The 25,869-nt window shown below is 37.8% G+C and overlaps 2 protein-coding genes across 7 annotated transcripts in view; one reads left to right on the forward strand and one right to left on the reverse strand.

Moving 5' to 3' along the window:
* The window catches only part of STAT1 (signal transducer and activator of transcription 1), a 56,264-nt gene extending 40,659 nt beyond the window's left edge, over positions 1 to 15,605 (forward strand). For 2 of the 5 annotated variants that reach the window (XM_012442412.2, XM_012442413.2), the window contains one exon: positions 1,943 to 3,097. In XM_012442412.2, the coding sequence (XP_012297835.1) occupies positions 1,943 to 1,957 (15 nt within the window). In that variant the 3' untranslated portion in view covers positions 1,958 to 3,097. Of the gene's footprint in view, positions 1 to 1,942; positions 3,098 to 9,544; positions 11,423 to 14,677 lie in introns of those variants that run through there. The other 3 variants (XR_010341439.1, XR_010341440.1, XR_010341438.1) reach the window with 3 other exon arrangements.
* GLS (glutaminase) overlaps positions 5,787 to 25,869 on the reverse strand; it is an 81,381-nt gene continuing 61,298 nt past the window's right edge. For both annotated transcript variants that reach the window (XM_012442414.3, XM_012442417.3), the window contains 4 exons: positions 14,434 to 14,495; positions 13,384 to 13,460; positions 13,224 to 13,287; positions 5,787 to 9,861 (listed from right to left, as the gene is read on the reverse strand). In XM_012442414.3, coding sequence (XP_012297837.2) covers positions 9,705 to 9,861; positions 13,224 to 13,287; positions 13,384 to 13,460; positions 14,434 to 14,495 — 360 coding nt within the window. In that variant the 3' untranslated portion in view covers positions 5,787 to 9,704. The remainder of the gene's footprint in view (positions 9,862 to 13,223; positions 13,288 to 13,383; positions 13,461 to 14,433; positions 14,496 to 25,869) is intronic.

Here is a 25,869-nt window from a genome sequence, read left to right on the forward strand (position 1 = left end):
TGCAGTCCTGTGCAAGCAGTTGGACTGCTTTCTCTGTGATCTCAGGAGGATACTGTGAGAGCAATTTAAATATGCTAAACACATGTCAGGAAACAGTTTTGTGGTCTTTGGATGCCTACTGTAGCCATTCCATTCCATTTCAGATGATTTCATTCATTTCATTTGTAGAATAAAATAAATCCATTTTACACACACACACCCTCTACACACCACTGAAGTCTCTCATTAAACCCATAGAAGACATAAAGAGCTAAAGAGTCTATAATTAAAAAAAGAAAAAAGAGAAAAAGAGGCTATAATATAGGCAGTGGCTAGACAAAAGTTGAATCAGTCTCTAAATTGGGTTGACTCCACAATGGTTTGCTATTCTGCCCCTTGGCCATGACTTCCATCCAGCATCCACTCTTAGAATCAGGGTGTACACTCTGAAACAGAAGCAGCTCTCCGCAAGCTGGCTGTCTTCTGCCAAGTCTGGAGGTTGCAGTTCTGGAAGAGGGTGGCACCAGGGACCTACGCCTGGTGTAGCCTCAGGAGCAACAGGACCATAGGCTCCAGAGGAAATTGTCCAAGAGAGCCAGAGCTCCAGTGTTTTCTGCAGCGTGACTTGGGTATTTGTTTAGTCTGGATTTCCTATGTAATCAGTGTTTTCCTCCGGGACTATAATAGAACCAGTCTACTCTGCTAGAGGCCTTTAGCCAAAGTTCATAATGATAGGACTGTCAATAGACAGTCTACTACTTTTCATGTACTATAGTGAACACTTTACATATGCCATCTACTTTAACAAGCCTATCTGCTAGGTACTATTAATCCTCTTTTGATAGATAAAGACTTTGAGGTTTAGAGAGGTTAAGTCATATGCCTTGGTCACACAGTGACAGGATCTGAATCCAGGCTTTCTCTCTTCCTCTATCTATCTTTCCCTCCCTCCCTCTCTTTACCCCCATAGTCCACCATATTAACCACACATTTGAAACATCAGCCAGACTGAAACATAGGGGCAACACTTTCACTGTGCTTTGCAATCCAGAATAATTTTCCCAAGAGCCCACTATTTACCACACACTATTGAGCACTTGGGATTTAAAAAATGTTCTCATGAGGCTTTCCAGTCTAGTGCTGTGTGTCTCAGTCTCGGTGCTACTGGTATTTGGGGCTGCAGAATTATTTTTTGGGGATGGAGGGTCTTTACTGTGCTTCATGGGAGGTTCAGCAGCACCTCTGGCCTCTACCAAATAGATGCTAGAAAGCACATGCACCCTCACAGCCAGATGAGACAATCAGAAATGTCTTCAGACGTTGCCAGGGGACAGAATCATCCTCGATTAAAAGTATCTGGTCTAAGGGGAAAGACCAGTGTGGAAGTCAGACAGGAAGTGACTGACAGGCTAGTATTCTTTGGATGAACAATTTACTTACTATAAGTTATCCTGGTCAAGGCAGCTGGGCAGAAGGTACTGATGGGCAGGGTGAAAGGGTCCTTGGTAATTCTGCTTCTATAGCCTGTACCTGAAACAGTCATTGATTTTACCCACTGAGTGGCCTTTAGGGGAAATGTATCATTTCCCTATCCTTCCTCTCTCCCTCTGGCATATGGCTCAGCATTTCCTCACTCTTGTTTCACATGAGCAGATCTGCCACGTTGCTCTGTCCCCAGACCTGCATAACGGCAAAAAGCTTTATGTAGTCTGGATGGATTCACAAAATTAAGCCAGTGGGCTGCAGAGTAATAATCCATCAGCTTAGGTAATATAAAAGGTCTTGGTTAGCCCAGGATAATAGACAGTACATGCTGAAGGCCCTCTCATTCCATGGTAGTTATTTCCCATTGGAAGTATCTTCCTACTACTACATTCTAGAATAGACAAGTAATGTTTAATGTATGAATCTGCATTTCACAACATCAGTGTAATAAACTTAACCACATTTTGTCTTTTTACAGATGAACGCAGTATAGAACACGAATTTTTTTCGTCTTCTCTGGCGACAGTTTTCCTTCTCGTCTGTGATTCCCTCCTGCTACTCTGTTCCTTCCCATCCTGTGTTTCTAGGGAAATGAAAGAAAGGCCAACAAATTTGCTGCAACCTGTTGATAGCAAGCAAATTTTTCTCTAACTCAGAAACATCAGTTACTCTGAAGGGCATCATGCATCTTACTGAAGGTAAAATTGAAAGGCATTTTCTGAAGAGTGGGTCTCACAAACGAAAAACATCCAGATACATCCAAAGTATCGGACTAGAATGAGGGTCCTCTGGGAAAGGAGAAGTTTAGCAACGTCTGGCAAATGCTGTGCATAACGTTAGTGCCCAACTGTTATAGGTTGTTGGGTAAATCAATGGTTATTTAGAAAACTGCTTGATATAGGAATGGCAAATTTCTATTGGAGAATTCTTAGGTGTTCTCTCTGCTTTAAGTATGGCTGGCAGTTTTCCTTTGCTTTACCTGTGAGATAGTTCAAAGCCAAGTTTATATACAATTATATAAGTCCTCTTTCAAAGGTACCCATCATGCATCTGGTGGGGGAAAGATGTATATTTTATTACATCTTTCACATTGGCCATTTAAAGACAAAGATAAATTCAAATTCTATCTCTTGAGAGAATATTAGCTTTACTGTTTGTTATGGCTTAAGGATACTGGCTAATATCAATAGAAGGATGTACATTTTCCAAATTCACAAGTAGTATTCTGTGTTTAATATCCAAAGCCGAAGACATTCTGCTTTCATCTTGGTCACATACAGTTATTTTTGCAGTTCTACCAAGGGAGTTAGGCTACGCACAGCCGTTCATTTGAGGCAAGTCATCTTATTTTTTTTCAAGTTGAAATTAATCATAGATGTACATAAACTCAGAAACTGAATTCATGTTTCTTAAATGGGCTACTTTGTCTTTTTTGTTATTAGGGGATATTTAGTCTATTAGCCACAAAATTGGGAAAGGAGTAGAAAAAGTAGTAACTGACAACTTGAATCATTAACCAGAGATAATATGAAAATCAGATCATTTCAAAATTCATTTCCTATGTAACTGCATTGAGAACTGCGTATGTTTCGTTGATATATGTGTTTTTCTGACAATTACATTTGTGAATGGTTCTGTTCTCTCTCTTGTGCGTTTTCTAGACACTTTTTTGAGTGGATGATGTTTCATGAAGTATACTGTATTTTTGTACTTTTTTCCTTCCTTAGCACTGACACAAAAGTAGATGAGGAGATGGGTTTGACAAGGTTCTTCCCTTTCACATACTGCTGTCTATGTGGCTGTATCTTGTTTTTTCACTATTGCTACCACAACTATATTATCGTGCAAATGCTGTATTTTTCTTTGGTGGAGATAAAGTTGTCTCGAGTTTTGTTTTAAAATTAAAGCGAACTTACGTGTATTGCATTAAATATAATATGCACTCAGTGCTTTCCGTGGCACTACACACAATCCAAGGCCTCCTCTCTCAGTTTTTATATAGATGGTGAGAACCTAAGCTTCAGTTGACTTTTCCAACTGAAATGACCAAAAGACAAAGAAGACAACATTAAAAAAAATATGGTTTTTAATTGCTGAGGTTTAGCTATCAGTTACCTTTTTGCCCTTTGGGGATCTGGCATGGTTTCATTTTACTGCACTAGACAAGAAACTTTACTTTTAAGAAGTATTAAAATTCTAACTTTCTTATTAATAGTATTTAATATAAAGATTTTTTAAATTACTGACATTATGAATTGGTTTGATGCTTTTCTCATGTACATCAATCCTTATTTTAAAATAAGATCAGTAACGCTACTTTCCTAAGTGTTGTCCTTACCTGCCCTACTCGTACTCAAAATTGCTATGGCAGATTAAGATGTGTCAATAGAAGAGGTCAGAGGACTAATATTATTGGAAAGAGCTAGAGTAGGTACCATAAAAAGCAAACAAGAAGTACTTTGGTTCTTTGCAACCACAGCTGTCTCCAAATATACAAATAATTCAGCACTTATTTTAAAATGAATCTGGGTATTGCTAATACCCCAAATTAGCAGTTTTTAATTTTAAAATATATGAAAAATGGGACTTTGTCTTGTCCCCAAAGCAGTCATCTAAAATCCACACCCCCATGATTAGATGAGTTATTACTGAGAAGTTATTGCACCCACATAAAAAGCTGCCATTTTTTTCCAAAGATGTCTAAGGCTAGAAAGCCAGGCCTTCTCAAAGTAAAATATACTGTGTACTGGGGAAAAAAAAGTATGAGAAGAGGCATAATCACCAAATTAAACATAGTCTGGCAAGTTGTATTTAACTATTATCGTGGAATAGTGTTATTCCCTGATAACGAACGCTGGCATCAGAACCAGAAGGATTATTCTCATCTCCATATCTGTCGTATTTGCACCTAGGAAATATAAAGTTTATTTATAATGAACACTGAGAGTGATATCATCTCTCCAGGGAGTAAAGTAAATATGCCCTGGCTAATAGTGTAAGTTTGTATTCTTACATAATTAACCATTGTAAGAAGTCAATGAGTAGATCCTAACTTAAGGGGTATTTGTGTGTGTTTGAGTATTTCTAGTATGGTGTTAGTAAGTTTGAAAAGTGTTGTATAAGCATAGAGCTTATGGGTGTTACTGGGGACAAATGTCTCATTTTAAAGGAAAGAGGGTTTTCTTTTCTGAGATGGCATTTCATGAGTAAAATCTATTTATTGCCTAAAGCTAAAGTGGAATATGAAGGCAAGTCTTACGGAACAAAGCGGTTCTCTGTCACATCTGACTAACCCAGGGGAAGGACAGGGAAAAGCTAGAGAGTGTTTTGAAAACTCTTCTGCCTACCTTTTGAATTCGGACATTAACAAAGTAAGGACGATTTATGTGAATGGCTTCCTTTGGTTAGTTATAATTCATTCATTCATCAGATTTATACAGAGCACCTGTCATGAGCCAGACATTATTCTAGATGTTAGGGAAACACTGGTAAACAAAAGCTAAGATCCCTGCTTTTACAGAACTTAAGATGTTCTGAGACACTAGATCATACATTCTAGCGCAGTCACCTTATTAAAACTTAAGATTTTGTGATGTAAACAGCCAGAAGCTACAGATAATGTAAATGTTGTATTTAAAAAATACAATTTCAAATAAATGACATTTAAACCAGTTTTAGGAAAGCTGAAGAGAAATTTGTTTTTAGTTGTTTTGATTGTTTTTAGTGCTTTTAAAGATGAGCTTATATTGCTCTTAAATGATACTGACTCAATAATCCTCAGCTTCCCAGTTTTTGTGAACTCACTTTGGGTTATGCATTTGCTATACTAACTGAGGAATTAAGCACCTTGCTTGATTTATTGTAAAAAGGAAAAAACAACAACAAAGCCATATTTAAGCAGTCTTAAACTTGTTTATTAATGTTATCTTGAGTCTACAGAGAACATAAAGCTATCTAAGAGGTAGAAAGCTGTCAAATACCTAATATGAAACTCTGAACTCTCCTGTATCTCACAAAGCTATTATAACACTTCAATACCTTACTGTCAGTGTCTGTTTGCAGCCTTTCCACATTTCTTGTACATAACTGAAACAGTCTTGATATTCTGTTGCCATTGGGACTGCTTGTCTGACACACTTCATAGCCGTCTTTCTATTGGCTATTTGGAGAGGAAGCGAGGGGGTACAGCAGGGGCGCACACAGTCCTGGAGTCTGGTTCATTCTCCAGAATAGAAATAAAACCCCCCAGTCTCCACCTTTAACACATTCCATCCAGTTGTTGTACAATATCTCACACCTCCTTTTTAAAAAAACTGCCTTAATTTTCTAATCTTTCCCACCCCCAAACACATATAATCTAGTGAATCACATCCTTTCCTTGCATAACTATAAAATTATCCTTTCACAAAAAGCCTTTTTATAAGTGCCATCTAACACATTCATGGGCTGCTTCCCTGGGCCATCTGGTATATGATTTATGAATTTACTCATTTTTACTATGAGGATTAGCAAGTAAAATTAGGAAGGTTCCTCCGACTCCTAAAAAAAGTCCTATAAAAATAAAATGATCTTGTATCAAGATCAAAAATAGCTATTCACTATTGAGGATTATTCATACATTTGTTGCACCTGCACTGATGTCCTGCTCCTATCTATGGATGTATATATGTATAGCTGAAGTTGACTATATGTTGCAGGACTTACTATTGTAGGTAGCACTTCAGCCTCCCTAAAACTCAGCAGAGAGAGAGGCCTTAGCTAATAGGAGATAGTGCATATGAATAAGCTAATATGCATATTCTTTTTTTCCCACCCTTACCCCCCCAATATGCATATTCTATCAATACTGGGCATAATCAGTGTTGAAGGTCGTAGACAACAGCACAAGGCTAAGAGTTCTGTATCATAGCCCACTCTTGGGTCTCAGCTTCATCTATGAGTGAGTTAGATTAGAGAATTTCTGATATCTCTTCTAATCACTGTGGTAACCCCCCTTGACACCATGCATAGTACCTGGCTCATTGCAGGTCTAAAATGCCAGTAATGCAGTGACTCATCTAGCAAAAACTTAATTTATGACAGATAACTTTGATAAATGAAAATATAACAATCATGGTGTTGATGCCATGTACTTTCTCTGTGGTTGGAAAACTGTACACTAACCCCCAGCCTGAAGGGAAAGAGTGCTCTAAAGACCTGGGATTTCTGGCATTGGAAGCGAATGCTGTTCCCACACCACAGAGTAAATTAGGAGCTGAGGTTTGCTGGCTGGTCACACTCAGATTCTAGTGTGGCAGTACTAGGTTCAACTCTCTAAATAAATTTCAAGGCTTTGTGAAAATAACCTCTCCTCTCATTCAAGGGTATGTTTAATGGTTCCATTCAACAGATATTTACTGAGCACTTTCTAACTGTGAAAGGATAGTGTTTGCTTCTAGGGGACTAGAGACATGTCTACACGTCCCTCATCTTCAAAGATGAACTCTATCCAGGATTCTTGTCCTAATCATTGTGGTAACGCCATCTGACACCTTGCATAGTACTTAGCTTTACAGCAGGCATTAGAAATGGATTGGAACCAAACCAGACACGGTCTGTATGCTCAATAGTGTTCCTGGCTCTTGTTTTAAGAAAGTTCATTTTTCACACAGTTTTTTTTTTTTTGATACATATATTTATTATGCTGTAAAAAGCAACACTACCTGATTGCATTTAAAATAAATGTTTCCCAATTTCAGAATACTTACAACTTGTAGTTTTAAGATTAGATTCACTTTGGGAGGTTTTAGAAGCAAATACATTCATAGCTGTGTAATCCCCAGGAAGAATCTAAATCTGACATCAGGTCATTCAGTCCCTGCCAGACAGACAACAGCATCAAATGGTCAATAGCTATAGCTAATCCAGCTCTGCAGCTAAAGGGCAGTGTCGGGCAGCAGTGGGGTATAGCATATTACCAAAGATGAGACCAGCAAAAACAACAATGTATATAAAGCTTTAAATTAACATGACCATATAGAGCTCTCATGATACAGAAAAAGCACATATGATACTAAAGCCAAAACAAAAAGATCTTTGGAGTTTACTGACGGCAGCAGTTAATAGCACAGTCAACAGCATTTAAAACAAATGTATTATTACCAGCCAACAGCAAACAGCCCAAGCAGGAATTGGCACATAGTCATAAATAACATCAGGAGTAAATAAGGGCACATTTAATTAAACAACAAAGATTTTACAGACAGTTTTGATCTGAAAAAGGATGAAAACTCTCTTTGTTCCCAAATAATGGTTAGAACCTCTTTTTATTATAGAAAAACCTCAAAATCATTGGTAATCTTCAAGTCACACAATTGAACTGTCTTAATGTTTCATTTTAATCACACAAAGCAGGCTCCTATTGGAGCAAAGTTATCTCAGTTGATTTCAATTAAAACATGTCTACCCTGTAATATCTTTGGGGATAATGCTGCTCCTGTGCAGCATCTTACAAATGCTACCTGTCTTCACGGCTTGCTAGATCCATGGGGTAGGCAACTGCTTACCCACCATCCTCCCCACGAAAGCTCAAGCATGAGAACAGCTTCGTGCCTGGTGCAGCTAAGGAACGCTGGCCGTGGTTTCACCCAACGAGGTGCCATCTAGGTAATGGGAGGGCAGTGGCTATAGCCACTGGCTTAGACTGGAATTAAAATGAAGGCACCTGGAGGCTGCTGGAGTAAGGTGCCATCAATCTTGGTAAAGCTTGGAAGCAGCAGTGTGTGCTCACAGAAAAAAAAAAAAAAAGCAAAGTGCTGTATGTGGTAACGACTAGCATTCACTAGCATTCATGTACTTGAGAATTTTGCTCATTGCACTAAACACAGCTTCAAAGAAGTCCATTTGTGTGCACGTGTGTGTGCTTAATATCAGAAGTCCTCACTAACATGCCACTTTATCATCTCCTTGAAGTATGACAGGATAAAATGTATGTGCAATTCCTAGAAAATCCTGTTCTTTCAGTTTTCTGAAGCCCATTTTACTTACTTTCTAAATGAATCCTGAATTACCAACCCAAGACAAAGAAACTGTAGGTCACAATTTAAAAGGAAATGGCCCTTTTTCTTATTAAACTACAGAGCCCACCAAGAATTACACAATAGAGAATCACAAGAAATCTGGAATGATCCAGTAGTCCCCCAAGGAGGACAAATCTCTTGATGCAGACTCTTAATAGGCTTGGAAACAAACATTAGTTGTAGCAGTTCCCATACTATCAGAATAACTTTGGTAGCTTAGAATATTTCTGAATTTATATTTACCCTAGAAGCTAAAAAAAAAAAAAAAAAAAAACCTAAAGATCTGCAGTTGCACATCCCTTCATTTTTTAAACTGATAAATTTGACTAATTTATACTTAGTAATTTTGTCTCTGGTTCATCTTTTGTAGACAAATGGCAAAGTTCTGATGCCAGAAATAGGAGGCATTTTCTGATTACTATGGAAAACATGAAAACTGCATAGTATGCCAGCACTCACTTTCCCAGCTAAAGGAAAGAGGCATATAGCTAAATGTCTGAGAAGAGAGGCTGGACTAAGGGGATATAGAAAAAGGAAATTTTTTTTAAAGTATTATAACTACATTCACACATATGTTTTGGTCACCAAACATCTTAAACAGATTCCCTGATAAAGTCTAATCAGAATTGGTATCTTACTAACAGTTGTTAACTATTATAGTTTTTAAGAGTCACATTGTGAAGCTAGGGTGAGAGAGAGACACTTTAAACACACAACCATAAGTGCATATAGTTGTTCAAACACTCAAACTAAATCTGTATTTGAAGTCTTGAAAATCACACTATTTGCTTCTAAAGGCAACCTTGACCCATTTGAACGACTGTACAACAGAGCTTAATTTATAAATGCATATCAGCAGATCATCACCATAAACTGAAAATTCACAAAACACAAATAAATCATGGAAGACCACACAATTAAGCTAGCATTGGTAACTATTTCTTTTACATCAAATACAATGCACGAGGTAATATTGCTCACATTATGGAGGGAGATTGTTTTATTTCTGTTTTTTCCCAAAGAGATCAGATTTGTCCTGTGCGCACAATGAAGAAAACTCCAGTAACACTGAAATGACAAATGTAAAATATACATCACTACCAGATAGAAATACACACGTTCTTCATAATCATTTTCCACAATTAAATAGGTAAGTGATTTAAATCTTGGGATTTAAGACCATTACAACAATCCATCAAGATTCTTATGGACGGTTTGATTCTCCTTCCCGTTGTCAGAATCTCCTTGAGGTGTGTACTGGACTTGGTATTCTTGGAGAATTTTAAATACATCATGGTGTCCAAAGTGCAGTGCTTCATCCATGGGAGTGTTGTTCCACCTAAGCAAGTAGCACAGCATGGGCAGGGTCATTAGGTAACTTCTGTACAAAAATGACCACCCCACATTGCTAGATTTTAAATGCGGGTTAAATAGCCAATCAAATTTAGCCATTTTAGCAATTTTACAAATAAAAATTAAAAATTAAAATGCAGAAAGGGACTTATAATTCAAAAAGCAGTCTCCAAGACAAGCTGGGCTACGGAGAGGAAGAGAAGATCTGTGAAAGGATGTTGGCACATTCAAGTGCTTACGGACGGAGCTTTTTAAGGAAAGTCCTTGTGTTAAAAGATACAATAGCTCTAGGGTTCCAGAATTTTAGCTTCATGAAAGCCGAAGATACCTCTTTTTAAATAAAATGCTCAAAGAAAATTCAGGTATATAACATCCATCACTCTAGCCTTTGACCGAAGATTTGTGTTTGTGTCAATTCAAAGCCACAGTAAGTCTCCGAAGTCTAGAAATAACCATGACCTTATTAGGGCTAAAACACACATTGGCAGAGCAAGGTTGGCCCCAGAGGAAGTGGCATTTTCATCACCTCTGGTAAGGATGGGAAGCCATGGACTCAGTTGGACCACTACACCACCTCTCCATGAGAGAATAACTCCTCTCTCCATGCTTCTGGGGCTGTACTATTTAGAGTGATGGAGATGAAGATTTAAGGACAAGAAGAAATGAAGAGTTGCCAGAAGTGGTTAATCACTTGTCAGAAGGGGTAAATCTTTTGCAAGAGGAGACAGAACTACATAACCCACAGCCCTAGTCAATGACAGGACCTGATAGGTAGTTCACCTGACAAACTGTGAAGCCTGTCTTCCTACCCCATCTCTCTACTTATGTTACAAAATTCTCCATGGCTGCTGATCTTTCTTTCTCCCTCTATCCATGTGCCACTGTCACCACCTTCCTAGTTTCACTTCCTGTTTCCTTCTTTCCTTTCCATCTCTGTCCTGAACCTTCTGCCCTCTTAATCGGGTCACAATATGGAAACAAAAGGTTTTTATAACAGTCTCGTTTTTAAAATATTTTTTGGTAAATTTTGGTAGCCTGTTTTTAAAATCAGGTAAGTAAAACTTTACATGCATCTTTGTGTTTCTCAAACAGCTGAATCAGTGACTTTGAATAGGACTTCATTAGTTTAGGGAGTCAGCAGTTTCAAACAGACTTTTGAGTCATCCTCTACAGTATGTAATTATTTGTCTTTTTAGAAAAATGGAACTTCAACTGTGTGTTACCCTTTTTACAACTCTTCTTCCATGAATTAATGAAAAATATAAACTTAAAAGAATACACTAATCCCAGCACTTTGGGAGGCCAAGGCGGGAGGATCACCTGAGGCCAGGAGTTCAAGACCAGAATGGCCAACATGGTGAAACCCCTCTCTACTAAAAATACAAAAATTAGCATAGCATGGTGGCACATGCCTATAGTCCAGGTACTCAGGTGGCCGAGGCAGAAGAAGTGCTTGAACCTAGGAGGTGGAGGGGTTACCATGAGTGAGCTCAAGCCACTGCACTCCAGAGCAAGACTGCCTCAAAAAAAAAAAAAAAAAATACAAATTTTGCTCAAACCAATTTTATAATTTAAGGCAACACTGTTTCTATGAAATAGAGAAGACTTGTTGAATATCTAGTTATCAAGTTAGTTACTTAGCTCACTTTTTCTTATCAGGTACATCTACTTCTACATTTCTAGATGCCAATTTAGGGCAAAAAAAAATTAACACATATACAAAGCACAGTAATATTTCCAACATGTATACATAGTGTTACAGTATTTTAGTTGGGATTATAAACGCAGAAAGAAAACACTCTTCAATTTCATACTCTAGAAAGCTGGGATGGGTATTAAAATTGGGAGGAAGGGAGGACTGTCATCCTACATGAGGTTTTAGAATACTGCCAATAAAGGTCGTTTTAATCATGGTTGGTTTTTTTTTTTTTACTATAGAAATAAAGTTAGGTAATCAAAGTGTTAGCACACTTACAAAACTGCTAACATTTGTCAGACATTGACATAACTTTTCTGCATTTCTTGCAAGCTGAGAGCTTAACCAACAAAACCTAAGCCCTAATTTTAAAAAAGATAGTTGGCCAGGCTCAATGGCTCACACCTGTAATCCCTACCTCTTTGGAGACTGAGGTGGGAGGACTGTTTGAGCCCAGGATTTGGAGGCCAGCCTGGGCAACATAGTAAGACTCTATCTCTACAAAAAATTAAAAAATTAGCCAGGTGTGGTGTGTGCCTGTGATTGCAGCCACTCAGGAGGTTGAGGTGGGAGAATCTCTTGAACCTGGGAAGTTAAGGCTGCAGTGATCTGTGATCATGCCACTTGCACTTCAGCCTGAGTGGCAAGGCAAGACCCAGTCTCAAAAAACAAAAAAAACAAAAAGCTTAATAAACAGAAAGACAACATAGCTAAAGAGTAATCAACTTGCTCCAAACTGGATTATGGCTCCGGGTTCTCAAATGAATCCAAACTCCTTATACATATCAAACCACCATCAAGTATGTTTTCCCCATTCTTCTAAACTTTTCTTCTCATTGCTCATCGATTTATCCACTCTACTCCAGTACATAATGTCCAAGGATATGAATATAGAGTTTACTGTACCATGTATGTGCGTAAGCTGTGTTCTTATTTCCCTGACCACTTTGTTGAAGCATTTGCTGAAGGATGAGTAGCAGTCTGCTATGTAGACCAGGAGAGAGAGGAGAAGAGCAGAATATATTCTAGGCATATTTCTCCCACTATAGATAGAGTGGCCCTTCTTTTCATTCTGTGCCTTCAATGTCATCTCTTCCCTAAGCACTGATTAAAATTTAACTTCCATGAAGCCTTCTAAAACTGATCCCAACCAAATCCAGAAATTTCAACACATTATTTCACATTATTATTTCACATTATTATTAAAAACTAAATCATGCTATATAAATGTTGAGTGTCTGCCAACAATCACTGGCTTCTTTGCAAATTTTGAGAGAGAACATTCAGTGTTAATTATCATCTTAAAATTTATGCTTCTCTAAAGGTTTATCTTGTCTACGCTGTGTAATTAAAAACCCCATGAGGACAAAATTCCAATTTTCATTTCCAAAATGCCAAAAAAAAATTGTTTTCTTCATACAGTGTATTGACTGATAGTCAAACTAACCTGAAAATTTCTAAAAATTCTTAGATAAGAAACAGGATATGGGAGACAGAATTACCCATCTAGCAGTAACAAGGTGTATTGACTTTATAAGCTATCACAGCAGGTTCAAGAATGTCTTCATGGGTTTAAATATTATAATCACTTGACTATTATAGTCCTACATAATAAAATACTGACATATTTAGAAGGTAACATAAGTGCTCACCTGTCCTTGGGGAAAGGGTTTACTTTGCAGGCTTCCAGCAAAAATTTAACAACTTCAACATGACCTATACCATCCCACCCCAGAAAAAGAAAAGCAGATTTTAGTACAAAGTAGAAATTAAATCTGGAAAGAAAATAGATAGGAGTAGTTTCTGTGTTACCCTCTGCAGCAGCTACATGGAGTGCTGTTCTGGAATCATAGTCCCGCTGTTCCATGTCCATAGCCGACAGAGCAAATCTGAAAATTGTAAAAACAGCTATTCATTGTATATAAAACAAATTTCATTCACACTGGATTTATAAAACAAATTAATTTAAACATTCACTGCATCAGTTCATCTAAGGCCCTGTCAGACAGGTGCCCCATCTTTCATCAGGCTCATTGATAGGAACTACAGACCTTACGACCAGTACGCAGGTGTTTTGGGTAAATGCCACTTCACCTCTCTGCCTCAGCTTTGCTTTTTTTAGGTAAGATTAAATGTTAACCACCTCTCACAGAATTGAGCTTTATTACGTTATTGTTCAAAAATCAAGAATTATGCCACAACTGGACCAAGGTTTATATCTCAGAATGGCAAGAAACTAATTACTATAATAAAGTTGTATGTTTTTACTAAGACTCCCATTCTTGAACATTTCACAGTCTACAAGTATAATATTAGTCAGACTTTAAAACAAGGAGGGGATGCATAGACAGTTTTCCACTTTGAAAATCAGCTGTTTGAGGCCTTAATGGGAGCAAAAAGAAAAGGAAAGAGAAAATCAGTTACAGCTCTACACAAAAGGCCTTAAGTATACAGCAGTATATGGCCTTGCTAATCCTGGTGATCTGCAGGACACCAAACGCCCCAGTTGCTTCCCCCCGCACACACACACACACACACACACATCAAAGATGAGGAATGCAGGGTAGACAGGGAGAAGGCATCCTCCAATTCCAGTAAGCCACTGACACTAATTAGCCAGATTAGCTGAACAGTCACTACTTGAGGAAACAGAGATACTGTCTTTTTTTCAGGAGGCAGAAAAGGACAAGATTGGACAGCAGGCCTGAGGCACTGGAAGTCCTGATTTAATAAAAATTTTGTTGGGGTCATTTTTATTAAAGGGAAAAAGAAGTGAGGCTTTAACCTTAAAATGGCTGCTGGCCGGGAAGCAACTTCATAAAATATCTGGAAAGTGCATGCTAATCCATCCTGTAAACATACCTTCGAAGTGCAGACACATCTCCAGTATACGCAGCAAACAAAAGATTTATCACTGACTTTACCTGTGAAGAAAAGAAAGTTTAGGTGTCCATAGGGCAAAACACATACAACGTCCACCTGTCACTGGTAAGTGATTTTCATGTGCTTTGAACACTTCAGCTGAGTCATGTGCAAAAAGTTATCATCTCAAGTACACTTCTATAGCCAAAGAACGCACATGTGTTGTATTTTCTTCTTTCAACAGTGGATTGCGAGGGAAAATTCAATAATAAAGATACACGAGGGAAGGAATGGAATATTAATTGGCACAAAAGTGGAATTTTGTGAAACATATCATTGGAGCAACTGAAAACTGTTTAGAAGCCTTCCCGTTCTGTATATCTCAATATTGTGAGCAAGTTTGTATGCTGATAAAATTCACATTATTAAAAACTAAATCATGCTGTATAAATGTCTAATCCCTGCCAACAATCTCTGTCCTCACCAATTACTGGCTTCTTTGCAAATCTTAAGAGAGAACATTCAGTGTTAATTATCATCTTAAACTTTACTTCACTGGAAAGATAGCCTTTAGTTCAATGCCCAGGTGGTACAAATTGGGTTATTCACAGAACTTACGACACTGATCTATTTAAAAGGTTTCTAAACTCCGAAAATATTAAGTCACCTCTATTACCTGCTCCAAGATTTCAAAGTGTATCTACTTTTGATAGTTATCAACTTTCCTTTTCTTATAGGTAAGAGGAAAAGGCTAATTATCTGAAAAACCATTGGATTTTGGTCTGCTTTCATAAAGACTTTATCCATCCCTATCTATGAGAAATTAAACTATTGGTCATAGAATATTTGTAAATACTTCATAAATTCCCCATTTTCTCTTATACTTTGCAACTTTGACATTCATATTGATGACTCAGCTGATACTGGACTCAATGGTAGAAAACAGAAGTTTAACTAGAGGAATGGAAAGTAATCCAGCTCTCCATCAACAAAACCACAGCCCTGAACTGCGCTTCATTAGCCTGGACGCTCTCCCTTTCCACCATGGCCTCCCTCTTCCACAACCCATGAACTTTCCAAATTAACTGGAACTGACCATTGCTGCAGTTCTCTCATTCAGCATTTTCAAAGTGTAATCTGCAGAAACTAGTCCACAAAATAGTCCACAAAAATAAGGGTCCTGTGGTTGGATATGATCTTAAAATGTTAAATCCCTCTCTTGGAGATTCATGAGCATATGAAAGGCTCTGTCAAGGTCTACAGTAAAGGAACCTAACTAGCTGAGCATAGCCCCAAAATACTACTATTACTATTTGTGTTGATATCAAAAAACCTTAACCCCTTACTCCTTCAGTCCTTCTGCTTCCCTCCCAGCCATCCTTTCCTACTCCTGCCCAGCCTGTACCTATAGTTAGTCCCTACAGTCCAGAACAGTTTTCTCAATGGGGAATAGGGGTGGAGCAAAGAACTAAAAAGCATCACCCAGAATGTTCTAAAAGCATACATAAACATCTCTCCCATTTCTTGTTGTCCTACTCCTATACCTCAATTTGATACATTTTAGGGAAAGGGAGTAAATGCATAGAGTTTCTTTTTTATAGAGATGGGGTCTCACTCTGTTGGCCAGGCTGGTCTTGAACTCCTGGCCTTAAGCAGTCCTTCTGCCTTGGCCTCCCAAAGTGTTGGGATTATAGGCGTGATAATGCCCAGCCAAAATTTTGTTTAAAGTCTCCTGGTGACTTTGATATGCACACTTTTCTGGGTTATGACCCATTGTTTCCCTTAATATCTTTCTTTTTTAATGGGGTCAACTCTGAATTCTCAATTCCCTTTTTTCTCTTGGGTCACAGAATACTGACTGGCTATTAGAGATTATCCTCCATATTTCCACCTGGTCTCTCATTGCTGTTTGACAATTTTTCTTCTTGGTTCCCGCCATACTTTCTTCAGTCCTTTAATATCAGTGGAGACCCCTAAAAACAGAAGATCCTAACTACATCTTTGCTGAAAAGATAAAAAGCTGTTTTCATCTCTCAAAGCAAAAAGCTTCCTCATTTCTGAGACCATTTTTTATCTATTCCTTCAAACACTTACTCTCTAGATCCCCTGCTCTCGTTCCCTTACCGATCCCCTTTGTTGCTAGCAGCTTTAACTTTTCCTCTTCACTGATTCCCTTAGTTTACCTTAAAACAGACACAACTTCATCTTATTTTGAAAAACCAACACTTGACCTTACTGTTCTCCCTTCAGTGCATATTTCCTGAAAGTATATTTTTAATTCCCTGAAAATTACCTACACACTCATTGTTACCTCTAAATAGTGCTCTCCGAAGCTCCAGCAGCTTCCTAAGCCCCGATTCCTTCAGATCTCCCCAGCACCCTCCACCCTTTCACGACTTGCCTTCCATGCTGCTGCATCAACCTGATCTTCCTCCTGTTTGCTGCTTTGCAGATTCATTACCCACTTTCCACTGTCTAATAATACTCCTAAGCCAGTTCCAATCTTCTTGTTTTTCAATATAATGTCCCTCAAAGGATTTCTATTCCTCTGGACAGATTGACTTCCCCACTTTAATCTAAATCTTTGCTCCTAAGCTCCAGTCCTACAGCTCCACTTAATAGTCATTTCAAACTCAAAAACAGCAACAGCCCTGCTGGCTTCCCACCTGGCTCCAGTTCAGAACTGTCTGCCTACTTGCCATTGCTTCCAGGACTTCTAACGGGCATCTCAGACTTATACTCAAAATAGAATTTGCTTTGTTCTGTCACCACTCACAGTCAGTAACTCTTCTACTCTCCCCAGTTTGGGGATGACACTACAATTCATCCACTTGCTCAGGCCACAAACTCAGGGGTCATCTAGTACTACTGCATTTGCTTGTACAGGTTGAGCCCTTCACAGAGATGACTGGCCACAGAGCCAACATAGGTTACCACCCATGCTCTTTCCTCCAAGGTGTCCTAGCACCCAGGTACATCTGCTAGGAGGAAGAGTTTCTTTACCCAGTCGTACCGAGAAGTGCTTCTGCCTAGAGACAAGAGTTAGCTTTTTCTAATTCACACAAATTCACCATACAGACCCTGGGGGTATTCCTTGATTCTGTTCTTTCTTTCACAACCCACATCTAGTTCATCAATAAATCCTCTTTGCTTTACCTGCAAAATATGTTTGGAATCATATCACTACCTCTATCACTACTGCCTTAGGCCTCATCTGAGCCACCACCTCTGCTGCCACAGGGATCTTTTAAAAACATCAAGGAACTCCCGTGCCTTTCCATTGTACCTAAAGTAAAATCAAACTCTACCATGGCTTTCGGGACCCTAAAGGCTCTACTCCTGGTTACATTGCACATATCATTTCTACCCCTGTTCCCTTTCCAGCTCTACTCCAGCTAGAATGTCTGGCTGGTCTCAGGCACTCAAGGCCTTCAGCTGGCTGCTAGAGATGCTCTTTCCCCAGGTAGTCAGGAGGCTCCCTCTCTCCCTCCCTTTGGGTAGGTCTCCACTCAAATGTTCTCTCAAGACTCTAAAATACTCCCCTCTTTTCATCACTCCTTATCCCTCACCTTGCTTTTCCTCTACACACACACACACACAAACTATATAATTTTTAACCACATTTATATATAGTCGTATATAAATACATATAACATATAATAAAGTATATGTTTTTATATATACTTTTTTTGTCTCTCTCATTAAATGTAGGCTTCATGTGGGCAGAGACCACTTGTCTTTTTGTTCCCCACCATAACCTCAGTGTCTATCACACATAATAGGTGCTCATTAAATATCTATTGACTAAGTGAATATTCTCCCCAAAGCATCAAATATTTAACTTTGGATATTAAATTGTAAAATTAATTCCTCTATCTGCCCCCCCCTTTCTTTTGTGACAGGGTCTCACTCTGTCTCCCAGGCTGGAGTGCAGTGGCAGGATCTTGGCTCACTGCAACCTTCACCTCTGGGTTCAAGCCCACACTGGCTTCTAGACTAGCTGGGATTACAGGCACGTGCTACCACACCTGTCTAATTTTTGTAGTTTTTGGTAGAGATGGGGTTTCACCAGGTTGTCCAGGCTGGTCCAGAACTCCTGACCTTAAGCAATCCGCCTACCTTGGCCTCTCAAAGTGTTGGGATTACAGGTGTGAGCCCCTGTGCCCAGCCCATCTCTCTTAACTTTTACATATTTGAAAATCATTACAAGATTTATTCAATTGTTACTGGTGCCTCTGCTTCTGGTCCTTCTTCCACCCTCCAAAACCTCTCCACATACTTCTAATCATATTCTCAAAACATTGCTCTGATCACTAAAGGCTTTTAACCAGGGGAGTATCAAGAAACTCAAAATCATTCCTGTTAACATTTAAGTTCTTTAGCCTTGTATTCAAGGTTCTTCAGTCCAGCTAACTTAATTTTTGTCTCAACCTCGATAGAGCAAAATTGGTCTGCCTTACTGCCCTTGTTTTTGTCTTGGTATCTATGCTCTTCTAAGAACACCCAGATTCCTAATCAAATCTTTCCCTTCCTTCAAAGACTAATAGCTTCCCCAGGCCATCCCAGCCCAGCATTCATTATCTATGTAGCTTACTGCCAGCTGCCCACACAGTGCCCTGTGACAGCATGTGCCAGGGACAGAGTCAATCAGATACCTCCACTCCCACCACAACCCTGGATTTACCTCCTGCTCCCTCTAAGCCACCATGCATACTATTCTCCTGAAATCATTTTCCCCACCCATTTCTCACTGAAATGTTATTCTTAACCCATTCCTGTGAACTCTGCTCCAATCTCTTAATAGTAATCTCTGTCTACATTTGCTTCACTATGGCACTATGTCACATGACCACATGGAGCATTTGTGTGTCTTCCCCCACCACTGAGGAAAAATCCAGATTCCCTGAACATACCATTAATATATTAATTACCCATGGTTCTTATTTTTAAAAATATGTTAGTCCTTCTAAGCAATAAAGCCTCATCTGTTTCAGTGACTGAATATATGGTCTACACATTTCCTTTTAAAATTCTGAATTTAGACCATACTAGTTTGAAGAGAGTCTATTATAGTATGTGTGTAGCACTCAGGCAAGTATTCAATATTTCAAAAGTTCTTAAAGTCAATTTCTTACTAATAAAGCCCAAAAAATGCAGATTTAGAATATACTTGGTTTATTCGTAGTATACTGTTATTCACAAGCATGAGAAAAAAATCAGGAAACTTTAATGTATAAAGGCTTTGTAACTAATCAGATGGGAAAAACATTAGCTTGCCTTAAAAATTATTAAAGCCTAACATGGAAGTCTGGTCTTCTTCCCATAAAAACAAAAGGCTAGCTGTGGAGCTGAATTTGGTCCAAACCAGAAGATAAGTATTTGAACACAAAGTGACTGTAATTCTCTCCAAGACAGAAAAGCACTAGGAGATAGCCCATGCATGGGCACTGTTTAAAGCAAAACCACAAATACCTCTTCTTTACAGCATAAACAGCCCCCTATACTTTTAAGTTTGCTTAAGTTATGAAATGAGCAAATGAAACTAGTTTAACACTTTTGTGACAACAGATGGAGCATTTCATTTAGGGACAGTCTACTTCCTGCTCTGTTAAAAGAGTTCCACAGGTGTTTCCAATTAAGCTATCACACCCTCTGGAATGCCTATCACGGCAAACTGAAGGAGAGGGGCTCTCTAGAAGATCACTCATCCACCTCCACACCAATTTTTGCAAAGGACGTAGGTGTGCTAACCATTGATCGAAGCTCATTCCCCTATTCCCCTACTGGATGCTTGAGTTACACTGATTTTAATAATACCTGTCCAGAAAATAATGGGTTAACAGTAAACGCCAGAGGCATGGAAGCTGTATTTTGATAAATAATTCCTTAATATGAGGAAACAGACTGTATACAGAAGCAACAGTAGCTATTAAATGAAGGGCTCTGATGTTGAATGTATGCCTCCTCATAACAAAGAGACACTGCACCTGGGTAGATAGCCATTCAAATTTATAAATTAAATTTTAACAGTTTCCCCTTCATCTTGTAGATTTTCCAGCACTACTGCACTTTCCTTATCAAACCTCTTTGTCAGAACCTGCTTGAACCAGACAATCTTATCTTAGTTTATTTATACAAAGTCATGACAACAGTGGGAAAAAATGTTACAGTTCACATGAGTTCATTTAACACTGGCATGTTTGGCATAGCAAATCTCACTTTTTTCCAAAACATCTAGAAGTAGGTGAGGAGTGAATCAATTTTAAATATCTGAAACAGGGCATTCCTAAATCTTTAATCCTATCATTCTCCTATTCAATTTGAGCTTGTTTAAAGGTTATGGGACTTTTGCAAATGCCCTGATAATTCTGTACTTAGGAGTAAATAGCAATTATTAGAATTATATACTCCCATTACTCTGTGTTTATATAGTGGATGACCCTAAAACATTCAACATTTGAAACAGTTATAGTTGTTTTTTAAAATCGCTGACAGGCTGATTATAAAATATGTTGATATATTTTTATTTATTACTACCACTGAGATGAAGGGCCTTGGTTCAAGGTAACATAACACATGAATTAGTGATGGAGCTCGAGTAGAACTCAGGTATCTGGATTCCCGATTCTGTACAACTAGACCATAATGATGTGAGTCCTTAATAGATCTCTGATTGTTATCCAAAGCACAGAAGGAAACCAAGAGATTAAATATCAGTTTAGCTCTAATCCATAAAGATTCTTTACTAAATATTGGAAGGAAGCCTGGATGGGACCAAAGCAGGAGGGGAGAAAAAGGAAGAAAGGGAAAAGATGGAGGGAGGGAGAGAGGGAAGAAAGATTGACTCACTGGTTTTACACTTTACTCCAACTATTTAATTTCCAACTCTATTACCAACTGCCAAACCAAAATTTCCTTTGTTTTTTTTTTTTTATCTTTAGTTTCTGTCTTCACACAAACAGTAATTCAGCCTATTTGGAACTGCTTTAATGAAAAAAAAAAAAAAAAAGATAACTGAAAAAATATCCTTCCGTTTCTACTACCTCTAGTTTGACAGAAGCTGCTCTCATTTCCAGCTCACTGCAGTATCTGTTGTCATGGAATAGATACTTTTCTTCATCTGTTAAATAAACCATCATGACTCCAGATCCAATTCTGTTTTAAAGGTTTCACTCCAAGTTGGCTGTTTATAGTCTTTACGTGAAAATAAGCTTTCAGCCTGCTTTTATAAATATTTTTCTTAAGGTCAAATTGAAACATACTACCTATTATCCTGTAGCTAAATAAAAATTTTAAGTTGCCATCATATGTAAATTAATCACCTTGCCCAAGGGTAAAAATAAACCTGTGGAATGTGTCTGAGATCAAAGATATTTCCTTTCCTTTACTACTGAGCTTATTTAATTTTGTAAGGATGTGTAAAATAAAATTTTATAGTACTTTTATAATTAGACAGTCTGAGTATGAGCCACATACTCCTAAGCTTTCCAATGATTTATTGAGGCACAGTTATTAATATACTACATATAGACAAAACTAATCCAAACTGATATGATTCAGAGGATTGAGGAAAAAAATACTTTATAGGAACAGCAATTTAATAAATCATGCCCATATTTCCAAACTTACACAAATGTAGGAGGTTCTCATATAGTAATTTCAAGAGAAGAATAAATCAAATAGTAAATTTTATTGTAAAGGAGGGAAGCTCTGTTTTACAGAAATTTCACTTTAAAAATACAACCTCAAAATGGTAGTTCCAAGAACTAAGAACTGCATTCTGCTCTCGACTTTGCTAATAAAAGTCCCTTAAGCATACAATTCTCAAATTTTTTTTTCTTTTTCTTTTCTTTCCTTTGTTTTTTGAGACAGGCTCTCACTCTGTTGCCTATGCTAGAGTGCAGTGGCACAATCATGGCTCACTGCAGCCTTTACCTCCCAAGCTCAAGTGATCCTCCCAACTCGGCCTCCCAAATAGCCGGGACCACAAGCACGTGTCACTAAACCCATATGATTTCTTTGTTATTTTTTTGTAGAGACAGGGTCTCACTATGTTGTCCAGGCTGGTTTCAAACTACTGGACTCAAGTGATCCTCCTGAGTCAGCCTCCCAAAGTGCTGGGATTACATGTGTAAGCCACCATGACTTGCCTCAAAATTTTTCAATGACTAGTTTAATCTGAAATAATTTCATTTATTTGTAAACTAAAAAGTCATAATCATGTCAAAAAATCTGACAACCTATGAAGACAAAAAAATTAAAGATTATATATTGCTTACAACAAAATAGTTAATATCAAGCACCTACTCTCTCTTGACTCAACTAAGTGCTCCAAATATTATTATTTCTGTTATTAAAGGATAGGAAACATTTAAATAACTTAAGCAAGGTATCAGAGCTGGTAAGTGGAAGAACGAGGGCTCAAACCCAGTCTGCCAGATGCCAGGGCCAGTGCTTGCAATCACTACCTATCTACTGGGCCAAGCAATTTCCTAACAAAACCTGGGACTTCCTCAATAATAAAATAAAAAGACAGAAATATGTTGTGATAGCAAATCAGAAAATAGCAACAAAGAAACAATTTATAGAAAATCAGAGATAATAATTTTATATGGAGGTGCTACCCAAAGGTGTTTTTTCAAATGAAGAGAAAATAAAATAACAAAATAATTCAATTTGATATGTCAATATCACAAATGACAAATAGAAAACGTTAAGATATTACCTTTATTCTTTGCATTTAAATTTCTAAAAATGAAATGTGAGTTTTGAGTGAATGTGAATAAAAGGAAATATGACTGCTATGCCACTGGCAGCAAATAAATAACTTCTTATCTTAGTGGCATATTATTCCAGTAAACAAACACCAATGAATGGTCTAAATAGACACCGATGAGGTCATAAGCATCCCTCTTTATATATCCAATTATAACAGTAGCTAACAACATATCTTTGTGTGGTATGAAAAACAGCACTCAATCAATAAGCAAGAAAGCAGAATAGAAGAAAAACAGCAATGAGCAAAGACAAAGACAGCTAGCTATTCCTCTACAGAACAAAACTGCAGACCTTAAGCATATTTGCATTGTACAGACAACTATCAAAAAGTTTCTCATTCACTATCTTTCTGGTCTTCTCCTACTATTATACAAGCAAGTATTTGTAAAACTTCATGAATACTAGAGAATATTACATTAGTGTGTTAGGATAGAGGAGAAAGTGCTATATTTCTGGAATGATAAAAGTGCACATTTAAAAAACAAGTACATAAAACCCAATAGCCAAAGAACCTAAAAGTGAAGATAAGACAGGAAGAGAAATTGGTCACCAAATATTTACACATATTAAAAAAAAAACAGGGCCATTGGATTAAAAATATTCTTACAAAGACACCATCTTGTGCAAATTAAAAATAAATAAATACAAACAAGTTCCCTGAAAAGAGATGGGGTTCTCTTCCTGCTGTGAAACAAAGTTTAACAGTCATATAGGAAGAATTATGGCTTCAAATCAGTTTAAGGTCCTATTTCTCTTAGTGTGCCTCAAATCCTGCTACTATAACAAAGCCAGGCACATTGACTTGAGTTTTCTAGTTGTTCCAACCCACAATACTAACATAATCTTTACTAATTGCGTTAATGTTAGAAGAGAAATCCCTCATTTTCATTGGTCTCCAGAGAGCCTTACTTAACTTTCTGTATTCTTCAACGTTTACTTCACAGTTCTATCGTGAAACATTCAACATGTGTGCTTTACGGACCATACACACAGAAAAGGTGTATTGACAGTATTCTTCTCTAATGCTGTAACTTTCAAAGCACTTTCATAGCCATTTAAATTTGATTATTATTCAAGTTACATAGCAAGCTCCTCCAACATATAAGACACAAAATTGCTGGAGAAAAGGATATTTTTAAGACATTAAAAAATAAAGCAATTGTTCTAAAAAAATTTTAGTAAAAACATCATGTAAATGGAAAGCCCTCATCTTACTAAATTCTCTATACTTTCATACAGTTCAATGCTCCAAACTCCTTAAGATACGCTTTCCTTGACTCCTGATATTGCACTATGCTGTATTTTCTCTTCTCTGGCCACCTTTCCCTAGTGGAAGCCTCTTCTACTCTATCCTACTTTTAAAATGAGGGTTTCTTGGGGTTCTGTCTTCGATCCACTTTCTTTATCACTTTATACTATCGCCTTAAGCAGTCTCACACACCACTCCAACTTTAAATACTACTTTTCATACTGACCACTCACAAAATTATAGCTCCAACTTACACTGCCCTCCTAAGTTTTAGGCCTAAATCTGACTGCTTACTCAACATCACTACTTAGATAACTTACAAATATCTCAAACACTACCTAGCCTCTGCACACTGATAGTTGGCTATCCATTATCCACTACCCACCCCTTCCATACTAACAGAATCTCTATTTGTTAAAAGGTAGCAATGTGTCCAATTAAAAGCACTTTCCCAGAGTCCCTTGCAGTTAGTCTGGTCAATGAGTGTTAGCTGAGTTTCTTGTAAAGTTTCTTTCTTCAGATTTAGTTATCACTCTTTTCTCTTTTCTTCTCCCACTTTGCGCATACAGGTGAGGCTAAAGATGGAGCAGCCACCTTGCAACTGTAAGTTGACAGGCATGACTTCTAGACCAACACACTAAGGCTTGTGTAACAGAAGTTTACCTTACTGATGGCACTAGTCCTGGTTGGTTTTCCCTGAGACTTCTTGTTATATTAGAAAAATGACCCCCATATGTTCAAAGCACTGTTAATAAACCTCCTGACACTCACAATCAAACAGATCCTTGTTACAATAGCCAAAATTAAACTAATTTCTTCCCATACTCTCAAGGTTTGCTTTTCTAATGTTCTCCATCTTAGTTAATGCAGCAGCTTTGGCCCTGTTTATACTAAAAACCTTGTAATCAATAAGGTATCTCATTCTTTTTCACCCACCAAAAACTATCACCAATCCTTTCTCTTAAACACATCTTTTATCCACCTACTTTTCTAGTCCAAGCCACCACACATCTCGAGTCCACAACCTCAACTTTGTCTCTCTCTAATCCATTCTCCACAGAGCAGTATTTAAAAACCAAATCATTCTCTTACCTTCTTAAAAGCCTTCAAAGTTTCACATTGAACTTTTAATAAAGTCCAAAATTCTTACTATGATATATAAGATCTTTCACACATATCTCCCAAACTGCGTCCTGAGGACAACCTATAGCAGAAGCACCTGGGGTGTACATTGAAAATTTGGATTTTTGAATCAAACTGTAGGATCAGGCCCCAGGAAGTTAGCTGCATTTTAAAATTAAGACACTAACAATTCTGATGTACACTGAAATATGAGAAAGCCCAGTCTACCTAATATGGTCCCATCTGTAAGAGTCATCCGTGGCCAGTCTCCATCCACCTCACCTCAC

This window comes from Aotus nancymaae, unplaced genomic scaffold (assembly GCF_030222135.1).
Source record: "Aotus nancymaae isolate 86718 unplaced genomic scaffold, 86718_ANA_hifiasm-v0.15.2.pri h1tg000008l, whole genome shotgun sequence".
Lineage (NCBI taxonomy): Eukaryota > Metazoa > Chordata > Mammalia > Primates > Aotidae > Aotus > Aotus nancymaae.